The sequence below is a fragment of the Aquarana catesbeiana genome, linkage group LG05 (assembly GCF_042186555.1).
Source record: "Aquarana catesbeiana isolate 2022-GZ linkage group LG05, ASM4218655v1, whole genome shotgun sequence".
NCBI classification, from domain to species: domain Eukaryota; kingdom Metazoa; phylum Chordata; class Amphibia; order Anura; family Ranidae; genus Aquarana; species Aquarana catesbeiana.
Window position 1 is genome coordinate 72,732,491 of NC_133328.1, and position 16,963 is coordinate 72,749,453.

General features: G+C 41.0%; 1 protein-coding gene across 5 annotated transcripts in view; it reads right to left on the minus strand.

The window, feature by feature from the left end:
- Positions 1–16,963, minus strand: part of PARD3 (par-3 family cell polarity regulator) — an 867,373-nt gene that overhangs the window by 328,868 nt on the left and 521,542 nt on the right. For 4 of the 5 annotated variants that reach the window (XM_073629882.1, XM_073629881.1, XM_073629880.1 and 1 more), the window contains one exon: positions 14,393–14,437. The exons of the other annotated variant lie outside the window; for it this stretch is intronic. In XM_073629882.1, coding sequence (XP_073485983.1) covers positions 14,393–14,437 — 45 coding nt within the window. The remainder of the gene's footprint in view (positions 1–14,392; positions 14,438–16,963) is intronic. 5 annotated transcript variants of the gene reach the window in all.

Consider the following 16,963-nt stretch of genomic DNA (forward strand, 5'->3'; position numbering starts at 1 on the left):
CCAACAGGGTAGTTGTACAGAAGACCCATACATGGGATGAAATTTGGCTGGTCCCTGCTGAACTGGCCGAATTTCGATCCATGTATGGCCAGCTTAGGAATTTTCATTTGAAGTTCCATCCATCTATGGCCAGCTTTAGCATTGCACAGAAAGTGTTAATGACAGCCTAGACTTCCCTGGCTGCACTAATGGCTCTTCAGCTTTCAGCTGGATAAATGAGCAGTTTCTTACCCCTGACCATCACTCCTAGTCTGTCTAACCTTTGCACTGAACTCCTAACATTCAGAAAGATCACGCAGCCCAAATAAATTGCAGAGGAAAATAATTAAAGGTCTATTATGTTGTCTGCCTCAAGTGATGTTTACTTTATACTTCTTATCAATCTAATTGCTTTCAACTTCAGGCTCCAAACAAGGTTTTCACAACTGGCTTCAATCTTACATAGTAAACTTGAAGGATGAAAAAAAAAAAGAAATTTATTAGCATAAAAGTGACAACTCTTACTTCTTCCTTCTACAGTATATGGACTTGTGCTCAATCTCTTTATGTAGAATGTATTAACCTTTCACCCTTTCAAGTCATAGAAAGAAATACAATTATTTTATAACTCTTTTACAGATAATTCCATCACACTGAGGCAGAATCTCATCGCCCTTTGCTTTTACTCCAACCATTTATTAAAATATTTATCTTTTCCAAAAGCTGCAGCTTGGTGGTTAAAGACGTGACCGTTCACCCTAAGCTCTATAAGTCATGTTGTTCTGGGCAAAGGATGCTTTTATCCAGCTGCTGGACAGCACAGAGTTCACAAGCTAAAACACATTTAAATTTATAAATATAAAACCATTCATTCTGTACCATTACGCTGACAAAACAGCCACCAGAGGCTTTTCTATGGATTCATAAATTTCACCAACAAAACCAAATGGGACTTTTTAGGTACAACTATAGTTGACTCAATCCTTGCTGTTAAAATATTCCATCATATTATTGCAGTATCATCATTAAAGAGACATAAAACCCTGATATCTTTTTAAACGATTCAAAATTTCTATACATTACATAAACCTCTGTATCCATACAGAGACACATTCTTCTATATGTTCAACTTACAGGACAACCTTAAAATGACTGTAAACCTTTGTTTTCTTTTTAAACAAACATATCATATCTCCACTGTGCAGTTCATTTTGCACAATATGGCCCCGAACCTCATCTTCTGGGGTCCCCCAGTGGCACTTGTGGCTCCTCCCCACATCAGATAACCCCCCTGGGGGTTACCTTGCGGGAGTGCTCCCGAGTCCAGCATTTGCGTGCATAGACACAGAATGCCGGACTCTGCCCCGGTGCCCACGTCATTGGATTTGATTGACAGCAGCGGGAACCAATGGCAGCGCTGCTATCAATCTATCCAATCAAGAGCCAAGAACCCCGGGCAGAGAGGTACAGCGTGTCTCCGCCAAGAGAACGAATGGGCTCAGGTGAGTAAAACAGGGCTGGGGGGCCGGTCAGTCAGAAGTTTTTTCACCTTGGTGCATAGGATGCATTAAGATGAAAAAACACAAGGGTTTACAACTCCTTTAACCACCTCCCACCCGGCCACTGCACATATACTGCCAGGTGGGCGATTCCTCCCTCTGAGTGGACCTTCAGGAAATCTTTTAGGCAGAGGGTAAAACAAAAAAATAAATAAAACGGTTGCATAAGTGTGCACACTCTTAAACTAATGCTTTGTTGAAGCACCTTTTGATTTTAATACTATATTACTAATTTTCTCAGCATGGCACATCTTGACTTGGCAATATTTGCCCACTCTTCTTTGCAAAAACACTCCAAATCTGTCAGATTGTGAGGGCATCTCCTGTGCACAGCCCTCTTCAGATCATCCCACAGATTTTCAATCAGATTCAGGTCTGGGCTCTAGCTGGGCCATTCCAAAACTTTAATCTTCTTCTGGTGAAGCCATTCCTTTGTTGATTTGGATGTATGCTTTGGGTCGTTGTCATGCTGAAATATGAAGTTCCTCTTCATATTCAGCTTTCTAGCAGAAGCCTGAAGGTTTTGTGCCAATATTTACTGGTATTTGGAACTGTTCATAATTCCCTCTACCTTGACTAAGGCCCCTGTTCCAGCTGAAGAAAAACAGCCCCAAAGCATGATGCTGCCACCACCATGCTTCACTGTGGGTATGGTGTACTTTTGGTGATGTGCAGTGTTGTTTTTGCACCAAACAAATCTTTTGGAATTATGACCGAAAAGTTCAACCTTGGTTTCATCAGACCATAACACATTTTCCCACATGTTTTTGGGAGACTTCAGATGTGTTCTTGCAAAATTTAGCCGAGCTTGGATGGCTTTCATCTTGCCACTCTACCCCATAGCCCAGACACATGAAGAATATGGGAGATTGTTGTCACATGTACCACATAGCCAGTACTTGCCAGATATTCCTGCAGCTCCTTTAAAACCCTTTCATGACTAAGCCTATTTTTGAAATTTGGTGTTTACAAGTTAAAATCCGTATTTTTTGCTAGAAAATTACTTAGAACCCCCAAACATTATATATATTTTTTTAGCAGAGAATCTAGAGAATAAAATGGCGATTGTTGCAATATTTTTTATCACACGGTATTTGTGCAGCTGTGTTTTAAACGCAAATTTTTGGAAAAGTGACACTTTCATGAATTTTAAAAAATCCAAACAGTAAAGTTACCCCAATTTTTTTGTATAATGTGAAAGATGATGTTACGCCGAGTAAATAGATACCAAACATGTCACCCTTTATAATTGCACGCACTCGTGGAATGGCGACGAACTACGGTACCTATGAATTTCCATAGGCGACGATTTAAAAATTTTTTACGGTTACCAGGTTTGAGCTACAGAGGAGGTCTAGGGCTAGAATTATTGCTCTCGCTCTGACGATCGCGGCGATACCTCACATGTGTGGTTTGAACACCGTTTACATATGCGTGCGCGACTTCCGTATGCGTTTTCTTCACTGCGCGAGCTAGCGGGGATAGGGGCACTTTAAAATTTTTTTTTTTTTTTTTTTAATTTATTTTATTTATTTTTGTACTTTATAAATTGTGTTTAAAAAAATTTTTTTTTTTTTTTACTTTTATTGCTGTCACAAGCAATGTAAACATCCCTTCTGACAGTAATAGGTGGTGACAGGTACTCTTTATGGAGGGATGGGGGGTCTAAAAGACCCCCATCCCTCCTTTACACTTCAAAGTATTCAGATCGCCGAAAACGGCGATTCTGAATACTGTGTACTTTTTTAAATTCGGCGCCATTGGCAGCCGAGTAAACGGGAAGTGACGTCATGACGTCGCTTCCGCGTTTACAATGAGTAGGCTGGAACGAAGCTGCTCGCAGCTTCGTTCCAGTCCGCCCCCAGCCACCGAAGGCAGCCGAATGGACACCGGGCCTCCAGATCGCACGGGAGGCCCGGTAACAGCGGCGGGAGGCGGCGGGAGGGGGGGGATGTCCCCTCCCGCTCCTCCGGTATAACAGCCGAGCGGCTTTTAGCCACATCGGTTGTTATACATGGGTAGCCGATCGCCCGCTGTAAACAACGGTACCGGGATGATGCCTGCAGCTGCGGGCATCATCCCGGTATAACCCCGGAAAGCCGAGTACGCATATCTGCGTACGGTCGGCGGGAAGGGGTTAACTGTAGGCTTCTTGGCAGCCTCCCTGACCAGTTTTCTTCTTGTCTTTTCATCAATTTTGGAGGGACGTCCAGTTCTTGGTAATGTCTCTGCTGTGCCATATTTCCTTCACTCGATGATGACTGTCTTCACTGTGTTCCATGGTATATCTAATGCCTTGGAAATTCTTTTGTATCCTTCTCCTGACTGATACCTTTTAACAATGCAATCCCTCTGATGCTTTGGAAGCTCTCTGCGGACCATGGCTTTTGCTGTAGGATGCAACTAAGAAAATGCCAGGAAAGACCTACTAGAAAAGCTCAACTTTATTTGGGGTTTATCAGAGGCACTTTAAATGATGGCAGGTGTGAACTGACTCCTATTTAACATGTTCGGCACAGTGGTGTAGTGGATAGCACTTTCGCCTAGCAGTAAGAAGGGTTGCTGGTTCGAATTCCAACTACAACACTACCAGCCTGGACTTTGCATGTTCTCCCTGTGCCTGCGTGCCTCCAAAGACATGCTGGTAGGTTAATTGGATCCTGTCTAAATTGTCCCTAGTATGTATGAATGTGAGTTAGGGACCTTAGAGTGTAAGCTCCTTGAGGGTAGGGACCGATGTGAATGTGCAATATATATGTAAAAGCACTGCGTAAATTGATGGCGCTATAAGAGTACCTGAAATAAATAAAATTAAAATAAACATGAGTTTGGATGTGATTGCTTAATTCTGAACTCAGCTAAATCCCCAGAGGGTGTGCACACTTATGCAACCACATTATTTAACTTGTTTAATTTTTACTCCCCCGCCCCCCAAACGACTTCAGTTTTTCAACAGAGTTGTACAGTTTATAGGTCACATTAAGGGTCGGTTCACACTGAGGCAGCATGACTTACAGCGCGACTGCCTCAGGCGACCCAGGACACGACTCAGTGGCGACTTGCAAGACGACTTCTCTATAGAAGTCAATGCAAGTCGCCCCGAAAGTCATACAGGAACCTTTTTCTAAGTCGGAGCGACAGAACGGTTCCATTGCATAGAACGGGATGCTACTTGTCAGGCGACTAGGTCGCTTGACAAGTCATCCCAATGTGAACCGGGGCTTAAGGTAGAAAAAGTTCTGAAATGATTGTTCTTTGTCTCCTTTTTTTTACATCTCAGAAGCCTGACATTTTAACAGGGGTGTGTAGACTTTTTTTATACACTGTATCATCACAACTTTGTGCATCCAGTAGGATTATATCTTGTTTTTTCAGGACAACTTGCGCTTTCATTTGGTGGTAACTGGTCATGAATATTTCCTGATTTCTTTTTTTTTTTTTACCAAAAAAAAAAAAAAAAAAAAATTTTTTAAATTTAGCTGTCTATTTCTTGATACTACCATACCCTTCTACCAAAGAACAACCCAAATTAAATGTTGCTGCTCCTGATGAAAGCAGCAATACCACATATGTGTACATTAGTCGCTGTATATAGTTACATAGTTACATAGTAGGTGAGGTTGAAAAAAGACACAAGTCCATCAAGTCCAACCTATGTGTGTGATTATGTGTCAGTATTACATTGTATATCCCTGTATGTTGCGGTCATTCAGGTGATTATCTAATAGTTTCTTGAAGCTATCAATGATCCCCGCTGAGACTACCGCCTGTGGAAGGGAATTCCACATCCTTGCCGCTCTTACAGTAAAGAACCCTCTACGTAGTTTAAGGTTAAACCTCTTTTCTTCTAATTGTAATGAGTGGCCACGAGTCTTATTAAACTCTCTTCTGCGAAAAAGTTTTATCCCTATTGTGGGGTCACCAGTACAGTATTTGTAAATTGAAATCATATCCCCTCTCAAGCGTCTCTTCTCCAGAGAGAATAAGTTCAGTGCTCGCAACCATTCCTCATAACTAAGATCCTCCAGACCCTTTATTAGCTTTGTTGCCCTTCTTTGTACTCGCTCCATTTCCAGTACATCCTTCCTGAGGACTGGTGCCCAGAACTGGACAGCATACTCCAGGTGCGGCTGGACCAGAGCCTTGTAGAGTGGGAGAATTATCATTTTATCTCTGGAGTTGATCCCCCTTTTAATGCATGCCAATATTCTGTTTGCTTTGTTAGCAACAGCTTGGCATTGCATGCCATTGCTGAGCCTATCATCTACTAGGACCCCCAAGTCCTTTTTCATCCTGGATTCCCGAAGAGGTTCTCCCCCCAGTGTATAGATTGCATTCATATTTTTGCCACCCAAATGCATTATTATTATATACCCATTGTTTTTTATCCTTCCTTAAACACACTGACAATGACACAAACTGACACCGATATCAATTAAAAAAAAAAAATGGTCCAAAAAAAAATACTGACCCCGACCCAAACATTAACCCTGGCACTGACCTAGATCAAACCTTGATTTAGGTACTTTTTTTTATTTGTTCAGTGCGCCCCTGCACAAAAGGAAGATACACAACTATGTGGCCCCACAGAAAAAAAGGCCAGTCTAGTTAAGCCGCATATTTGTGTTAGATCAGCGTGAAGGGGTTAAACAAACATAAGTAGACATCTAAAAGAAAACTATTGGGTTTGAAAAAATACACACCTACACACACACCTAGGTGGATGCAGCATCGATCTGATGCTGCATCTGTCCCCGACCGCCTCTAAGTCTGAGATCAGATCACTAATTACTTGGTTCTCGGTCTTCAGTGAGCAGAAAGCCGATGATTGTCAGTCACCGGCTCTCTGCTCTGCCCCTCCATCACTTACTAGAGCATTGGGCTGTGAAGGGGCAGGAGCGGCTGGCTCAGGCTCCCAGTGGCACGCAGAGAAGCTGACCCAGCTTCCGGTCAGGCATCTGGGTGGATCCTGACATTTAAGTTGGGATCTCTACAGAGTCTGGACCGGCTGAATAATGGCAGGCGACAGCGGACTTTAGCCCACTGTTGGCCGATTACAGGTCACGGGAGTGCAGAACTTAGTGCACTCCTGTGACCCACAGGAGAAATAAGGCCAAAAGAGCTTTGGCTCTACTTCCCCTTTAAATTACATATACAGGAGGTCTGTTAGACTTGCCAAGAGACCCCGTCATCAACTTAAATAAATTGCAGATAAAAGCACAGAAAAAAAAGTTGCTTACTTGCAGTGTTTTTCCTTTCCATAAAGATTTTTTTTAATTCATTTTCACTTCACACGCCTTAGAATTTCAAAATTTGACTACTTAGGACTACTCCAGGAGAATCAAATCTACAACAGCCCCTTCCCTGCTTGCTCCCTTCTCTTCTGAGAGTGTCTAAACGGCCCAGCTCCATCACCCCTCCCTACATTTTATGTAGCTGCCGGGAAGGGGGAATACCATGAAGCATCACTTGAATGTCAGCTGGGGCTGCTGAAAATGCATAAAAGATGGGGGCATCCGGCAGCTTTTGGAGGCTTGCACAAGGAAGGTTTTAACATGTAAATAACTTACACACTATATGTTAATTACACGTTGTGTAAATTAATTGCATGGTGACACTGGTCCTTTAAGACACTACAAAAAATGTTATTTGAGATTTAGGGTGTTTTAAAAGTGGACCTTTCCCCAGACTGTCCTAAAGTAAAGCCACCATGCAAACATTTGCAAAAAGACATAACAAAAAGCATATACATATTTCCTCTTCCTTTTCTTTCCTAAAATATTCTACTGGTAGACATTTCTAGAAAGGGCAGAGAAGTTCTAACTCACCAACGAGACACTAAAAGGCCCTTTCCAGAAATCTGGTAAGATATTGCAATGCATACACACAAAAAACAGTGTTCTTTTCCTTTCATGGTAACACCGCAACATGGAGCTTCAAATTTCTTCATTTCCACATGAGACTTGATATTTAACATGTGTGTTCACGCATGATATTTACTTATATTTCCAGCACTGACAATTTCTTTGCACCATATAGCACTTATAGTATATGCAATGCCTTAAGTGCTACACTTTTGTGTTTATTTATATGTTATGCCTTGTAATAGGGTACTGTGACAACTGCTATTTTTCACATATATGACTTTGTGTATCCAGAGCTGTTTTCTTTCGTTGTTAGATTTGGAACACTTTTTTCTACTTGTGGGGGGGGGGGGGGGGGGGGATCCACTTAGTGTTTTTGTACTTTATAGTAGTGACTGTCATTTGTAATAAGAAATCTTTTCATTCAACAAGTATTTTTATGGACATTTATGTAGAGAGTTGTTTTCCTGGAGTGTTTTGTGTCTTATATTTATCCTCCCTAGTCTAAAGACACAATGGTCCCTCTTTTTTATTTTTGGGTTTCTTTAATGCTCCATGCACACAACCAAGGAGGCCCCCCAGATACCACCCCCCCCCCCATGTGGATGAGTATGGGGACATTGTACCCCTACTTATTCACCAAAAAAGTAGAACAGAGTTTTTAAAAAGTCTTTTATTAGCAAAAAAAAAAAAAACCCTGGTGTAGATCCATTGTCAATTAGAATGATCGCTGGCCATCCACCCCAGCTCTGCTGCCTCCCGCAGCTAAATAAATGAAGGGGTGGAACCACCCGATGACCCCGCCTCTTGTGATGCATAGAGAGAGAGAGAGAGAGAGAGAGAGAGATCTATATAGATATATATATTATATATATCTATACATATATATCTATATCTATATATCTATATATCTAAAGGAAATACATACCCAAATTGTATAATTCGAGAGATAAAGGAAGCAAGAATCTGAGATTACTACTTAAAAATGGACTATCAGTTTAAGGGGACTGGTTCTTCAAAATGGGCAATCCACCCAAAAGTAATATTTCAGTTATAGGTAGCTCCTGGTGGCATGCATCACCCCGTGGCAGTTATTATCCTCCACATAATCTTGGGTACCACATGTCAAGATCTATGTATATATACCCAATGCAAAGGGCTTATGGCCGACTCAAGGTAATAAGCAAAAATCGCCAGCATGTAAGCAAGTGCATTTGGCTAAAATAGTATATCAAATTCCAGAAACACAGTGGAAAAAGAATAAATAATTCAGTGTTTGAGGACATAAAATGCCAGCAGAGAAGCAAGTGGAAACGGAATGTATCCAATAAAAAGCACAATGCTCCCACATAAGAATGATTTTGGCCTAATTAAAATAGCATTTCAAAGGTCAAAAGCTAACTTGGATTAATAAATCACAGAAACTCATAATTGCAAACGGCACATTATTTTAATTGCTAAGGGGAACAAAAAACACGATTACTCAGAAGTCATTTTTCATAAGCCGATCATCAGGAAAAAAAAAATGAATGAAAGCTGCTTAAATACATAATTTATTGACTAAAGGCTGTCACATAATTCTTTCTCATATGGAAAAGTTAAGGTGCAAGTTCAGGGTCAGGCGAGTTTAGTTATGAAAAGATGTAGAGATATAATAGAGAAACGTTACAAACATTTCTTCTAGTATTCAAAGTGATCTGGATTGCAGGATATATATTTTTATTAGCTACATTCAGTAGAGCAGTAATACATTAGACTGCAGACCAAACCAAAACATTGTTGGAACAGGACATCAGCATAGTTCCTAGTTTTCCAGGGGCAGACCCTTTTCTACTGAAATATCTCCTTTACGCTTTTCAAGTATGATATTCAACAGAAGAGATCAATATAAACTATTTTTGTTTTTTTAATAAAAAAATAATATAACAGTAATAAAAAATAATAATAATAATAAACTAGTAATACAAAAGTAGCAAACATTTAATATTGGGTGGAATTACGATAAAGGATTCCCAGAGGGCTATAAGCTTTATAAACAGATAGCACATCAGTAGCTTTCACTCAGTGTGCTTCTGATTAAGGCTGGGTTCACAGGAGAGTGTGGCCGGCTCTCAATGGAGCCGGTTCACCCACTTCCAGGGCGTCTGCGGAGCACACTGCAGAAGAGTCCTGTGTGTCTGGATTTGTTTCAGGTCCGAATTCAGGCAAACATTCGGACCTGAAACTGTGACGCACCGGACCCCATGCTGCGAGCCGCGCCGTAGTGTGAACCCAGCCTAAAACCTAAGCTGGCCATAGATGGATTGAAAATCAGCAAGCACTGGGCAAATTTTGATCCATCTATGGCCATTCCCTTCAACAAAAGTCAATCTAATTATTTGCTTCTCTTGAACTGGACTGTTGGAAAATTCTCTATTCGTTCAGTGCATGCAGTGCTGATCAGTGTATTCTGACAGTAGAGGGGGCCCCCGCTGTCAGAATACAATGGTACAGAAAAGATGATTTCAGCCACCTGTGTGGATGGGAGAATTCATCTTTTTCTTTTTTTTTTATCAGCCCACTGGTGATAGAAAAAAAAAAAAAATACATCTATGGCCAGCTTTAACGGCAAACCTTTTTTGGCCATGCTTCTCTTGTGTGTCACAGGAATAAACTTACTTTTGCACACCTGTGGATCCAGGAATTGGCTGACAGTGAGCTATCAGCTGATGTGACAAAGTCAGATGCATCCACCTCCTCCCAAGTCCAGCGTTACAGAGAGCACTGGAGGAGCAGAGTGGAGAGTAGTGTGACTGAATGCTGTCTGCTCTGTGCAGACCGAGAAATGAGTGATCAGCACTCATGTGATCGTTAAGGTCTCGGGCTTGAGTCTATGTGGGACAGCTGCAGCATCACACCGATATTGCAGCACAGATGGGAATATGTTTGTTTTTTTTACAAACCCCATACTTCTCCAAATAGTGGAGAATCAAACATATGAAAAAGGGCCCAGAGCTCCACCTGCTGGTTGACCAGCTGCTAGCTGAAACTGTAAATACAAAATATACACTTGCGATATTTCAAAAAATTTATTTCAAAATTTTTTTTTAGTTCTGACCATATTTAATAGAGAAAATATATTCTAAACTATTGTATTGTTCCTTTCAAGGAAACCTATGCTAAAGTGGAAATATATATGCTGCCATTGTGGGCATTCATCTGAAAATGCTAGCCGTCTTGGACCAAAAAACGTTGTGTTATTGATCAGTAGCAAACGCACAGCTTATGAAGCAAGAATTTACTTCTTCTGGTGTCTGTAATTCAAGTACTGATGTCAGTGGCTCAACATTACAGGCAGGCAACTAACATTTACAACAGGCAATTTCAAATTATAGTTTTAAGTTTAAAGGCAAAACAGTTTTTTAATTGTGGATAGGGTGGAGAGGGATTAGAACACCTGTCAGGTGTTTATTGTTGCCTGTGCCCCCATTTAAATAGCCTCCTTATTTGTGATGATTACCACTATTATCGAAAGTAAAAGAAAAGCCTGAATTTTGGGTTCTCCCCAAACTGTAAGAGGGAAAATGTTCCAATGCAGACACGTTCTTATTTTCTGATGACAAGGGGAGGGATTTCCTCTCAATTTCTGTTTTGGCTGTGGGACAGAATGTAAAGGAAAAACTCCTCAATGGGACACAGATGGCAAAAATAAAACTGAAAAGTGTTATAACCCTTAATTACGCTACCTAGCATGGAAAAAAAAGAAAAGTTTTGGCTTTAGTTCTACTATAACTATAAAAGTATATTTTCCATTTCTTTTAAAGCGGAGCACCAATTTTTTTGTTTTATTTTTTTCATTTTTGGATCCCTCCCCTTTCCTTCATTAAAGTGGTTCTAAAGTCAGAAGGTTTTTTCTCTTAATGCATTCAACACCTTCTGTGTGCAGCAGCCCCCCTCAGCCCCCTAATATTTACTTGAGCCCCATCTCGATCCAGCGATGTTGCAGGAGAGACTTAGCTGGTCGGGACTCTCTCTCATTGACTGAGACAGCAGCAGGGCACCATTGGCTCCCGCTGCAGTTAATCAAAGTCAGTGAGCCAATGAGGAAAGAGGGGGGTGGTGCCAAGTTACGGCTCCATGGCTTAATGGACACACAGAGCAGCGGCTCGACTGAGGTGCCCCAATAACAAGCTGCTTGCTGTGGGGGCACTTTGCAGGAGGGAGGGACCAGGAGTGTTGGCAAGGGACCTGAGAAGAGGAGGATTTGGGTTGCTCTGTGCAAAACCACTGCACAGAGGAGGTAAGTATAACATGTTTGTTATAGTAAAACAAAAAATTAAAACATTAATATCACTTTAAATAAAGAGTTTGCCAAGCTATATTTCTCTTCTTTATGCTCCAGCGATGTCCCAGCTTCCTCCTCAGTACAGCAGAGCTGGTCACCTTATTCTACTTCCTGGAGTCCAGCCTATCACTCGCACAAAACACCAAGTTTTTTTTGCTTTAGAGCCCTTTCACACTGAGCCGCCCCAGGGGTCTGCGGCGCTTTACTGTTGTTTTTGTGGCGCTATTCGGCTGCTAGCGGTGCACTTTTAACCCCCGCTAGCGTACGAAAAAGGGTTAAAATCGCCCCACAAAGCACTGCAACAGCGGCCCTTTACAGGTGGTTCAGCGCTGCTGCCCATTGATTTCAATGGGCAGGGGCGCTTTAGGAGCGGTGAGTTCACTGCTCCTAATGCGCTTCAAAGAAGCTGCTGGCAGGACTTTTTCTGATGTCCTGCCAGCACACCGCTCCATTGTGAAAGCCCTCGGGCTTTCACACTGGATTGAATGTAGCCACTGTTTCTGGGCGCTTTGCAGTCGCTATTTTTAACGCTATAGCGCCTGCAAAGCGCCTCAGTGTGAAAGGGTTCTTAAACTAACCTGTCCAATAGGAGCACATAGCAACCTTAATATCAGATTGTGGATAAACTGCAGCTAACAGACAGCTACAAAGTCATAAAAAATACTAACATTCTAAACTGCATGCAAGAAAATCACACAACCAAAATGTACAAGGTTTCCTGCTGCCTAAAATATGAGAATCATAGCAGATGTTCTAAAAGGACATTTTTCATAGCACAAAACAAGCCTCTTAAAAAATATTTTCATATAAAAAAACAGATGGTACAATAAAGAAAACGTGGATCATAAAGCGCTGAATGAAATTTTTGCTTAAGGTACAAAGTCAGAAGAAAGACGTCACTGGGAAGAATACAACATCATATTAAATTTAGCATTCATTATTATCTTTTCACATATTCTGTCATAGCCATATATTAAGACTCATGTCCAATAGGGCTCCACTAGGATTAGACGACTAATGCCCCGTACACACGAGCGGACTTTACGGCAGACTTTGCTCGGCGGACTTTTCGACAGACTTTACGACGGACTTTCTGAATGAACGGACTTGCTTGCCTACACACAATTCACCAAAGTCCGTCGAATTCGTACGTGATAACGTATGACCGGACTAAAACAAGGAAGTTCATAGCCAGTAGCCAATAGCTGCCCTAGCGTGGCTTTTTGTCCGTCGATCTAGCATACAGACGAGCGGACTTTTCAACCGCAATCGATTTCGACGGATTGATTTAAAACATGTTTCAAATCTAAGTCCGTCCAACTTTTGAGAAAACAAAGTCCGCTGGAGCCCACACACGATCAAATTGTCTGACGAAATCCAGTCCGCCGGGCAAAGTCTGCCGTAAAGTCCGCTCGTGTGTACATGACATTACTTGGATACTTGAAGGCACCACAACAGGCCTGTACTTCTGCACTGTTATTACATGGTTGGTTCCAGAAACTTGTTTATTGCCAGGAAGATGGACGGGAGTAACCTCATCACTAAGGGGCACAGTTACAAAGCAGTAACATTCACTGCAAATGAATAAATCCCTTCAATATAAACACATTCATCAGGAATATTCACCGGCAGTGATTGGTGAATGTCACGTTCACTGCTTTAAAAATAGGTCTCTTAATTCTATTTGTTTGCATTCAGTATCACACTAATGCCCTGTACACACGGTCGGATGTGTAGGATGTGTAGGCTCCATCACACATTTTCCTTCGGAATGTCCAACACACAAAGTTTGAGAGCTTGCTATAAAATTTTCCGACAACAAAATCCGTTGTCGGAAATTCCGATCATGTGTACACAAATCTGACGCACAAAGTGCCACACATGCTCAGAATAAATTAAGAGACAAACGCTATTGGCTACTGCCCAGTTTATAGTCCCGACGTACGTGTTTTACGTCACCGCGTTTAGAACGATCGGATTTTCCGACAACTTTGTGTGACCATGTGTATGCAAGAGAAGTTTGAGCCAACATCCGTCGGAAAAAATCCATGGATTTTGTTGTCGGAATGTCCGATCAACGTCTGACCGTGTGTACAGGGCATTAAAAAAAAATTCCTATGGGGAATTGGGGGAGCACAATTGCATCGTAATGTGGGTGGGGAGTTTGTGCTTTGTATAACCATGATTTAAAAAGTCTATTTCCAAAAAAGATGACAAAATATTCTTGGTCTACAAAGTCAGTTGTTTTTGTCTTAAATGTGCTGAAGATGGTTTTGGAACATGTAACATCTGTACATACACATTCCTGTTTGTGCTGTAGCTGTATCGTGACACACAGTCAATGACAGCAAAACAAAGATGAATTGCCATTAGATTTTACTTGGCTACACTATAAAATTATATTGGTACACTACACGATAAAAACAAAAACAAAAAAAACACAAAAGAATAATCCATGTATGCGTTTCTAAAGCTGATTGATTGAGTCACAGTAATAACTGGTCTGTTCCTTCTTTTTTTCACGTCAGTTCAGTAATGAGTACACTTTACAGTTAGAGGAGAGCCATGCTAGCCCTTCAAAGGTCATGCTGACATGCAATCAGAATGGTACTTCGCTCTTAATCTGCTTTGACCCTGGTTTCCATAGCAACAGCATTGTCTCTTACCTGCACTGTAGTCAGCCATTGCACTGATCCTAGCCTCGTCAGCTACTGTTAAAAAGGTAAATGTAAGAAGGTTAGCCCGGTTAGTGCCCACATTCCACATGCAATGCAAAAAATAAAAAAAGGAACATTAAGATGAAATGTCTCAGTCCATGCAGGCTCTTTATCCCCCCGAGAGTCTTAATGCAATATTGGGAAATTAAAACACTCCATGCAAAGTTTGCTGGCTGCAAACCGCAGGCACTTATGTTATTACATGTTAGCATCACCCACTTAAACAGAATTAAAACTGTTAATTATTTTCATCATTTGCTCATGCCAAAAAAGCAGATCATTTAAAAAGGCAGACAAAACAGAATAGTAATTATTGTAATGATTGCTTTCTGCTGGTGACACATTGCTTTCCCCAGCCTTTGCGATTAATTGGGGTTGTATTAATAATAGTATTAGGAAACAATCTCAGGGGTTATGGTAATACACAAAACTGACAAATATGGCTACGTTCAATATGCAACTCATGCTGTAGCATTGCATTACATATGGGGAAATATTACCTATGTATATGCAGACATGTATTCAAACTGGAAGTTGAAATGGAAAAAGTGGACGTGATTTAAAGAAGAACTAAACCAATCAAATTAACGGTTAAAAAATATTTCTGGCTACCCATTACATAAGCTTGTGCTCTCAACCAAACCATCAAATGGCTGGTGTCATAACTGACGACATGTGCTACACCATGGCAGTTGCAGATAAAACTGAAGCTAAGATGGCAGCTTCTTTGGCTCAAATGAATAGGAAGGTTTAGTTCCACTTTAACCCTGCCTGTGGCCAGCAACATGAGCACTCAGCTTTCCCTTAGGAACAATGAGACACTCAAAAGGAACAATTCGTCATAGGACAAGCCTAGCCTTATCTTTGCTGATGGCAATCTGACGGCTTTCAAAACTGGTATATTGACAATTCAATGGTCAATGCAAGTCAGCTGTGAAAGGTTTGTGGACATAATCAGAGAAATCACTGTACAAGAGGCAGAAATGTTCATGTCAAAAATTAGTCCAACTAATTGGCTTGTGTCACAGGAACAGTTTTCCTGCATTTGACGTGCATATACAATGCAAACAAACCAAGGACAACAAAAACCCACCAACTTCAACTGAGCAGTACATATGGCAATTCAGAGACTGCATTTAGCTACATTTCCTTGGACACCGCAGTAAATACTACCTAAGTGTGTACTGCAGACAAAGCAGGTCAAATGTAGACATTTCTTGTCAGAAGCCCCGTTTCATTTCAAATAGCAAATGGAACATTTGAAAAGAACACCCATTGACATGAGCACTTAGGCATCAGTGTTTTTTTTTTGTTCAGAACATATCCCCTGCCTGAGTAAAAGAGCATGCCCCCTGCCATCAGACTGCAGAAAAGGGCCCTTGTTCTCTTTGTGTGGAAGCAGTAGTCTCTCCACAGAGGTTTGACACACCTTCTGCTGAATCGGCAGAGGGCACGTTAAATCACTGCTTCCACACAGAGAACAAGGGTCCTTCTCTGAAACATACTGGCACAGGCTTTTCTACTCAGGTTGTGGACGCTTTCTAAAAAAAAAACAAAAAAAAACAAAATAATTGTAAGACTTTGCACACTTTTTTAATGCACCAGGAATGTATTTTGATGGCAATAGCGTTAAATCAGTATGAAACTAGGGTGAAAGTGACTCCAATATAGCAAGGATGTTACCATAGCCTGTATTTATTTATTTTTCAATTTATGCTCATGTGGATGTTCAGTTTTGTAATATGATGCTATATAACTTGATTTCAGCAATAGTTTGATGTGCAATAGTCACTAAATTGGACTCTGCATGTTTGGGCAAACCATGCATTTGGACCCTCTTTACACTAATGCCAAGACTCTGTACTCCCTCTGGACAGTGAAATCCATATTTACTATCAGCACTCGCGATGTGGAGAACATCAGAAGATCATAAGAAACATTCCAACCTATGTCATGTTTAGCATAGTCTGCACAAGGCTTATGTTTTACATTTACGTGCCAACTTCTTCTGCAATACTCTTAAAGCACAGGCCTTCTCAGGGGAGGGACTGAAGTAGACCAGTGCTACATTATGAAGAAACAGCAGGCAATGCTTTTTCACTAAAGAGAGTCCTGTGATTCAGGGACCATTCAAATGCTTATTCAGTGAAGCCGACGCTCTCCTAATATGCTTGATAGAGGCTACATAGAACCATTATAAATTGTTCAAGTTAACTATAGAACATAATGTTATTCTGTACTACACATGCAAAATGACTGCACATTCACAAGACATCAAAGGGTTACAGTTCTGATTAATATTTTCAAAAGATACAAAATCTAGACTGTGAATGGTGCTATAAGAAATAATTCCTCATGCCCAGTATAATTGCACCCAACCACGCTATTGATTGGCCTTATACTGCAGCTAAAATCTACATTGTGAGCCATTTAATCTTATTATCCCGGTGAAATAATACCTAGCTCTCTGCAAGCTGGCAAAGTCACATTGCTTTTATAAGTACTCTGGCAAAGACAGTC